At 40.7% G+C, this 9,186-nt stretch overlaps 1 protein-coding gene across 1 annotated transcript; it reads left to right on the top strand.

Annotated features, from left to right (window-relative positions):
- Window positions 1-297: 297 nt before the first annotated feature.
- On the top strand, window positions 298-7,348 carry nsfl1c (NSFL1 (p97) cofactor (p47); the record flags this gene model as incomplete). Its single annotated transcript, XM_083890847.1, has 7 exons — window positions 298-412; window positions 1,546-1,646; window positions 1,756-1,833; window positions 5,717-5,882; window positions 6,007-6,102; window positions 6,971-7,080; window positions 7,207-7,348. Exons 1-7 carry the CDS (start codon window positions 311-313, stop codon window positions 7,346-7,348), a joined length of 795 nt encoding a protein of 264 aa, XP_083746973.1. The 5' UTR covers window positions 298-310.
- Between the last annotated feature and the right edge of the window lie 1,838 nt (window positions 7,349-9,186).

Raw genomic sequence — 9,186 nt, 5'->3', positions numbered from 1 at the left:
AGTGTTGACACAGTCCCTGTGTAACCCGTGCAAGGCTTGCCACCTAGTGGTCAAATCGATGACAGTCCAACAAATTGTTTCTAAAGAGCGGACTGTCGGGCTATTATAATTTCAAAAAGCCCTCACTTTCTTGATTAAACCGGTCCACGTGTGTTTTGACCCACGTATCTGCAAATTAGATCGATTCGAATTATCAATTGGTCCCGAGTCTCCTTGGTTGTGGTCCCTGCTTTGATACCAAATAGGAACCTTCGTCTGTTGTTTGTTTCCTCAAGTTGAAGCGGACGACTTGCGGAAGGAGCAAATCAAAATGGCGAGCCAAGAGGAGTCTGTGAGGGAGTTCGTCGCCGTCACTGATGTGGACGAAGAGCGGGCCCGCTTTTTCCTGGAGTCCGCCGGCTGGAATTTGCAGGTCTGTGTCTGTGTGTTTTCCTTGGGTTGTTGCGATGACCGTGCGGTGTTTGAGCTCGAGGAAACAGCGGGACACGACATGTATATGGAGACGAGTAGCTAGCCGGCTAACGCTAGCTAGCCAATGTTGCCGGTAATTTGTGCAAGTCACCCCTTGACAATGGCCCGGCCGCCTCCTGTCACCAACAACGGGGCTGCTGTTCAGTTAGTCCGCAGACACGACTACATGTTTATTAAAGTCACACTATCTGTTCTTGTTTTTCGTAAGCAGACTGACGTTGAGTTTATGGCTAACGCTAGTATACTGGTAGTCAGTTAAGCCTGCGCTAGTTAGCGATAGCTTATGACGGCACAGCGCTGGGTTCATGCTCGTTGTAGCTAACTAGGCAAACAAATCAGTTAAACATTTTTGCCGTTGAGTCAACTGCCCCATTGAAACGACATTCTTTTTAAGGTTTCTTCCTTCCTCAAGGCAGGAAAACGAAGACCAATGTCTACGTGGAGTCTAGTAGATATAAGTGGCGTACAGTGGCGTATACAGGAGGGTAAACGGGATCACCCCTCCTGGTGCCCTCATGGACAAAAACGTTGTGCATTAAAGTAAGAGTAAGTGCCCTACTGGCTGCCACTCGTATGTGGCCTCTAAAACAAAATAGAAATTTGAAAAATGTATTGTGTCTGAAGCAGTGGCATGTGCTGGTCTCAGGGAGGCTCATTTCAGGCCAGTTATTTATACATATTCTGCAAATGAAAAACAAGGAAATGCTTGCGGTTTTAAAATCTCCATGAATACACTCCCTTTCTTGAGTATTAATCAGAGATGAGAGGGACAGTCTGCATTATGTTTTTGGCACATGGTGATAAAAGTGCACACAGCAATAAATTGATCGTTGTGAATTGCTCATATGGGGATAATTGTTAACAGAATATCGCTGGTACTAGTGAGTTCCACCCCTTCAGATATTTGACCTCCAGCCATGTTGTTTCTTTTTTCTCCACATACCCCCTTCATTACGTTGCGTACCCCTGGGGATACAAGTACCACACGTTAGGAATCAATGCACTTGGGAAAGCGTGCAAAGATTAGCTGTCTGTCAGGTTGTTGTTGTGACAGTGTCATAACTTTTTCCTCAGCTCGCACTCGCCAGTTTCTTTGAGGATGGAGCTGATGACGACATAGTGACACTCCCTCCGCCTGAGGGAGGCTCCTCGGTGTCCCGGTCTGCAGGACCAAGGTATTTTGTTTTATTAATTTGTGCCGATGTGGTCACATGATTAAAATTGTCTCAGGTCATTCCTCATCAACGGTTTGAGTTTGTGACACATTTATTTCCCTGTCATTAGCACACAGCCCAGAGTGACCTCCTTCAGAGATCTGATGAATGAGGCAGAGGAGGAGAGTGATGAGGAGGAAGGTCAAAGGTAAGTTCCATTGAACTGCTTGTCCATGTAGATTATATTAATTGCTTGCTGCTGGAATATCTTGTGTCAAACTGTCATATGAAAAATCAGTATGATGATAATAATGTGGGGACAAATTCTGTGGGTAATGGGGCCAGGACTAGATAAGCTTTAGCTTCTCCCTCTTTTCCCTTTCGGCCATGTGTATGAATATGATGTGTGATGATGATTGATCTAACTGACATGCCCGAAATAAACAAATCAAACCATGTGTAACGCTCTCTCTCTAACAGAGTTGGTTTGTAGATTATATTAATTTGTTCTGCCATAACGGAGCTATTAGTCTATGATTTTCTTCCTCCTCTTAAATCTCTTGAATCAGACTGGTGAGATGTTAGAAAAGCGTTCATTTGTGTTTATGATAGATATTGAGGGTACACCCAAGAAAATGTATAGGTCAGGTCAGGACAGTCCCCAGCAAGTGAAAAATAGTCCATCTTTTTGGGTTCAGTAGGGTAGTAGGTTGGGGATATGGGCTTATAATTATATCACAATATTCCACAGTGACATTGTGATATTTGTTTCAATATTTCACAGAATGTCTAAAGAATATGTGGTTAATCTTAAATGGAACAACAGTTCACAATAAAAAATGATTTATGATGCAAAATTAAACAAAACAACCTTGAAATTAAGTGGCCACATGAATTCATTTGAGGTGCTACATGTGCAAGTTTGAGATCTCTGCTATAGACGGATCAGGGATTAAAGGGAAGTCTTGGCTGCTTGAGCTGCACATTCCTTTGTAAACCACTCACTCCTGGACACTCCTGTACCAAAGTTCATGGAGAAAATCAGCAATTCAACGTCACTGCACTCAGGAGTTTTTCAACCACAGCTCCCCCATCAGTTGGTTCAAATGTATTATTTTGAGACTTTGGTGTTTTAAATACTTATTTAAATGTACCAAAAATGATAGTAACTTGTCAAATGAGGCAGCAATAGACCTGCAGCTTCTGTGTCCCCATGAACCAGAAACACAGTTCTATGTGGACCCAAAGTCCATAGAAAACTATAGCAATAGTAGCATAGTGAGCAGTTTACAAATGTATTAGTTTTTAGTCAGAAGAGGCTATCTTGTGTTCGGATAAGGCAGCAAACATTCTTAGGATAAGCAAGTGTATATTTTAGTTGGTTGGTCTTTTTCATTGCTTCCCTGCTGGCAGCCATGTGTTCCATGTGTCGAGCTGGTTCTTGGTGCAGGGGCCACACATGCACCGTCAGTGCCTCATACAACTATACATTTGAAGAAAAATGTACTTTTAAAGTCAAAATAATAGTAAAAAGGCACTGCTCAGTAGGGCTGTAACGATACACAAACTCACGATTCTATTTGTTTCACGACTTTCGACCCACCATTCGATACATTCCACGATTTTTTTTTAATTTAAAAAACATTTTATTTAACATTACACATAACATTTACTTATATAGCAACTTAATGTAGCATTTAGTAACAAATATTTTGGAACACTGAACAGATTTGAACATAAATAAATAACCAAAGATTTCTCTCTTTTCTGTAACAAAAAAATACGGTAACGCTTTCTTTTACAGTCCCCTAATTACCTGGTATTTAGCTGGTAAATTCATGGTAACACTAAAGTGTTGCTAGGTAATTACCAAAGGTAATAAGATAAGTAAATACAGTGAAACCGTTGCCAAAATACTGGGTAATGCACGGTAATGTACTCGGTAAGTAAAGTAAAACTGTACTGTAAAAGAAAGCCAAGCTTGTTTCCATGTAATTACACACATTTTTAGGGTTAGGTTTGTTAGATTACCCCTTGGGTAAATAGCTAGTAATTAGGGGACTGTAGGTACCTGCTTATTACCAGTTTATAACCCAATAATACACTTACATTTACCATAGTTTTGCCATAGTTTAGCTGTACATACCTTCTTATTAACAGCAGTAATAACACGCTATAATTAACTATATAGTTACCAGGTAAATGCCCAGTATTTTGGCAACAGTTTCACTGTATTTACTTTCTTATTACCATTGGTAATTACCTAGTAACACTTTGGTGTTACCATGAATTTACCAGGTAAATACCTGGTAATTAGGGGACTGTAAAAGAAAGCGTTACCAAAAAGACTGTAGAAAAACACAAAGTAAATGATCAATCAGACTGGGATTTGTCCTCAAAGCATTCTGGGAAGTGTAGTTCTTCATGAGAAGCAGTTTTGTTCCAGTGGAAATAACTTGTTTTGATAATCAGCAAAGGTAAGACAACCTTTCTGCTTGTATTTCTTGAAAGTCAGTTGTTGTTTTGCTCTTATTTTGGGGCTGGATCCGTGAATCTTGTTCGTAGAGTGATAAAAATGGTACTGTTAGAATCTGTGAATTCTCCGCTGTTTACATAATCACGCTGACGCTCCGGTGCCGCGTTTCAATGTGTGCACTGGAACATGTTTTTTCCGCTCCTGCGGGTTTGATCCATCGGTGATCCAACTGTGTTTGGTGATCGTAAGAATGATTTATATGAGCGTTTAGCTGAGTTTCTGACCTTTTTCTGTGGGTATGCAGCATGTCTGTGTTTGTTAAAGTTAGACATGGTTTTATGACGCTTTTGTCGCTGCGTCTGACGCTGCCCCCAGTAGTGGGGACTTTAAGAAGTAGAGTAAAGAAGAGATTAACGCGATTAAAAAAACATAACGTGTTAATGATGACTGTAATTAATGAATCACAATTAACACGATAATTTGACACCCCTAATAAAAATGAGTTTGGTAGCACTAACGGCTCATATCATGTGGCTGACTGGAAAAATAACTGGGAGTTAGAAAGGGTGTTTCGCGATTCTGTTTTCTCACGCCACGAGACAGGTTCGTGGCTCTGAGTATCGCAATTTCGTTTTTGATGAGCATATTGTTACAGCCCTACTGCTCAGTGTGTCTGTGTTTTAACAGGACTTGACATTTGTACTTTGCTGTAGTTTTGTCTCTGAGCTCTACATCCTCACAGTCAGGGACTTCGAGTCCAGAATCCACCAAACTATTTTAGGTCTGGCCCCATTCACTGTGGACAGGTTTCTGCAGCATCAACATATTCTGCTGCTGGAGTAGGGGGAGGTTGTTGAGGGACTGTTGACCCATTATTCTACTTACATTGCGGTCACTAACCGACCTGAACTAAAGAACAGTCACAGTTCTATTGTGAACCAATTATACTTTATACACGTAGTTCTCCTCCGTCAGTGTACGTTTGGTTTTATAGGATTGTTTAAAGAAGCCACATGAATGAGAGATGTTTCTTTCAAAGCACACGCAGAGTCTGGGATTCTAGTGAGATTAACTCATTGTCATCATCGTAAATGTACCTGCTATTGTTCGATTGCCTGTTAAAACACACAAGGTCAATTTAATGGATCTATGCAATTAAATGAGTGTCTTGAACTGACTGGACAAGTTAGTTTGTGTAATTTTATAGTTTGATTATGCAAACTTTCTGTTAACTTAAAAATCATGCATTTTTACTGAAGCTCACTGCAAGATTTCAACCTTTCAATGTACATGAGGCAAATTATGGTCCAAACCATACAGAAGGGGAATCTGAAATCATAGGTTGCCATAGGAATGACTGCATTGCCTCGAGTGGAAACTCAAACAGTGTATTCAGGCGTCTATTTTGTGTCCTAAGTTCAAATGAAAAAATTACAAAACATCGAAACGTGGTAAGCAAAAGAGAATGTTTTGCTGGAGGTTGGCACATCTGAACAGAGCGACTACATCCAACATTTTGAGTTACTTTTCGTGGTTCATTCATAGGAGTTGGTTGTTTTGTGGGGAAGTCCACTATGTTGTTCAGTCACAACAGTTGCTGTGTCCCCCCCTCAAGGTTTTTTGCTGGGGGGTCAGAGCGCAGTGGGCAGCAGATCGTTGGGCCTCCTAAGAAGAAGAGCTCCAATGAAGTTGTGGAGGATCTGTTCAAAGGTGCCAGAGAACATGGTGCTGTACCTCTGGATCGACCCGGGAAAGGACCAGGAGAGGCCAGCAAAGCTAAGGTAAGGGGAGCGGGTTTTTTTTGTTTATATTGTATAAATATGTTTTCATTGAAATGGTTGGAGAGTTTTCCTCCTTCCTCTTGTTGATCAAGCTTTGTTTTTATCCTGTCATCTCTTCACTCAGGCGTTTGCAGGTGGAGGTTACCGGCTCGGAGCAGCTCCTGAGGAGGAGTCCGCATACGTGGCCGGAGACAGACACGGCTCCAACAGTCAGCAGGATGTGAGTACAGATTCTGATGCTGGTTTTTGTTTTCCGCACCTTTAGCACTTTGCAAACCCCTTTTTAGAAACTGATGACATCCACACTCACTGTCACTCACCGTGACAGAAGAGTCTTCTCAGAATCGTTTGTGGCTTTTTTTAATGTGAAGTGATGCCTTTTATTTCACTAGAATTTCTTTTTCATGGCTGTAGTTAATCAGATTGCTGCACTGTATCTTTTGCCAAACTTCTGAAACAGCAGCGCTCCAGTTGACCACATACTGTAGATTTGTCTTCATGTACAGTAACAACATTGCTTCATGCAATTTTGATGAGGAATTTGAATTATTGCAACTACATTGTTTGGCACAGGAAATTTCTGTCACATCCATCGTGCTGCCCAACACGTGTGACAAGTCTTTTGCATTGTCTTCGTATATAATGTGTTCTTGCAGCAGATTTTAATTGATTCAGTTTTAAAACACAGCGAGGCTCACTTCTCTGCCGAAATGACGAAATGAATGATCTGAATCCAGGCGATTCACCTGTGTCATGCCACCAAAATGGTGAAAAATAAGAGCAGCGTGAAGCTGCGAGTAATTGTTATTTTCATAAACGATTCATCTGTCACTTATTCTCCAGATAAATTGATTGGCTTGGTCCAGAAAATGTTTTAAAAAATGTTAAACATTGTCTCCCAAGACTCAAATGATGATGGCGATGTTCTCAAATGTCTTGTTTTGTCCATAAACCAACATTATTCTGTGTTAATGATTTCTTTGTTACATGGAGCACAGAAGCCAGAAAATATTCACATTTAAGAAGCTGACATTCAGAAATATTGTGCTTGTCATGTATGCACTCAATCATATGTGTGTGTGTGTTAGGTACACGTTGTGCTTAAACTGTGGAAGACAGGTTTCAGTCTGGATAACGGTGAACTCAGAAACTACAGCGATCCTGGAAATGCCCACTTCCTGGAGGCAATCAGACGAGGGTAAGAATTCCCAGCCCGATTATTTCAAGTTATACAAATTAATGTATATGTAAAAGTTTATCGGTGCCTCACTATGTAATGGACAATGATAGCATGACGTCTTTGTTCCTGCTTGTCACGCCACAGGGAGATTCCTCTGGAGTTGAGGCAGCGTTCACGAGGAGGCCAGGTCAACCTGGACATGGAAGACCACAGGGACGAGGACTTCAGCAAACCCAAGATGGCCTTTAAAGCTTTTGTAGGTGAAGGACAGAAGCTTGGAAGGTGAGATCGATGTGCAGTCTTCCTTTATTTAACATGGTTTCTGTTTCTCCTTCTTTTTAATGAAGGCTGGTTAACAGGTCTCAACATGGTAATATATCATCTGGTGTCTGGGTCTTGACTCTTTGTGGGATCCTCTTAATGTTAATGATAGGCTTCTTGATTTTTTAAACTGTTACCTGTTGGACCACATTCAGTTCTTAATCACAGATTTGTCTCTGCTGTCTGACAACAATACTAACATTTATCACAGTACACATTCTGTACAATCTACATCCAGGTTTCAGGTGAATTTGTAGTTTATACTGAATAAAGATTTGATGTACAGATCATTTTGCTCCAATCATCCAGCAGTGAAAGGATTACTCAAATGCGCTAAGGAACAAACTAAAAAGTAAAAAAAAATTAAGATTTGAGTGTTCTCGATGTCGACTCAGAACAGGAATGCAGATTATTTGCACACAAAATCTTTAAATGATGGCCTGACATGGTTTAAAAGTCCTAAATTTCATATTTGTTCTGAATAGGGATGGGAATTTCACAATTTCATTTTTTTTTTTGCAACAACAGCAATGCTCAGGTGGAAACTATTCTACAGTTTACTACTTCTCAAAAGAAAAAGATAAAAAACGGCTGTAATGTCGATTATTGACCATCAAAGCGGTCATAATAAAAATGAGGGGCAAAAAAAAGAGAAAAGAAAAGCGACACAGGTGTGTTGCCAGAGGGCAACGTTACAGGTGACTGGCCACACACTCATCCTACAAACCAGCCCTTGAGCACCACGGCCAGCGGCCGAAGCTCCATAGTTACCTTACCGACCCGTCCTCGCCTATTCCATTCACAAAAACGGGCCGGTGACTCGTCCTCCGCAATGCGCGCACCATCATCTGAGAGCGCAGGGAGCCTGGACAGCAGGCTCACCTTTTCATGCACAGCTTCCCTAACCTCGTTGGTCGTGAACTTAACGTGTTTGTGACACTTCGAGACACTTTTTTTAATTTTATTTTTTTGTCGAGGTGCGCAAGTGTCGATTGTTGATCGATTTGTCGACAAAAAAGTCCCATCCCTAGTTCGTAACTTGTGTAGACGACAACCTTCGAATTTCATTTTGAACGTTGGCAGTCACTCGACAAGTGGATTGATAACTCTTTAAAAAGCAAAATGTCCTTGGAGGTAATTAAAGTATTTTTCATTGTACACAGAGCAGCAGGGACAAGCATTTTAACCAAAGTAAGAAGGTGACATAAGTAAAATACAATAAGATGAAGTAAAACAAAATAAGAATTTAGTGAATCATTTTTGACATTCTGTACATGCACTCTTAAGAAAAGACAGAAAAAACAACAGAGCCGGTGGTGCCTGACAAAGTACTTCAATTAGTTAAAAACAAAACATCTTCCTCAAAAGCCTGTATTTTAACTGCTGTAACTGTGTCTTATTAAATGTCTAAGTACGAATAATTACAGTGCCTTGCAAAAGTATTCCCCCCCTTGCATTTTTCGTGTTTTGCTGCCTCACAATCTGGAATTAACATGGATTGTTTGAGGATTTGCATCATTTAATTTACAGAACATGCCCACAACTTTGAAGATATTACTTTTTTTTTTTATTGTGAAGCAAACAACAAATGGGACAAAATAACAGGAAAAGTCATTGTGCATATAACCGTTCACCCCCCGAAAGTCAATACTTGTAGAATCACCTTTTGCGGCTATCACAGCTCCAAGTCACTTTGGATAAGTCTCTATGAGCTTGCCACATCTTTCCACTGGGATTTTTGCCTCTTCCTCTTTGCAAAACTGCTCCAGCTCCTTCAAGTTGGATGGTCTTCATAACAAAGGG

This window comes from Microchirus variegatus (genome assembly GCF_963457635.1).
Source record: "Microchirus variegatus genome assembly, chromosome: 6".
Lineage (NCBI taxonomy): Eukaryota > Metazoa > Chordata > Actinopteri > Pleuronectiformes > Soleidae > Microchirus > Microchirus variegatus.
This window is presented reverse-complemented; position numbering and strand designations above follow the sequence as displayed.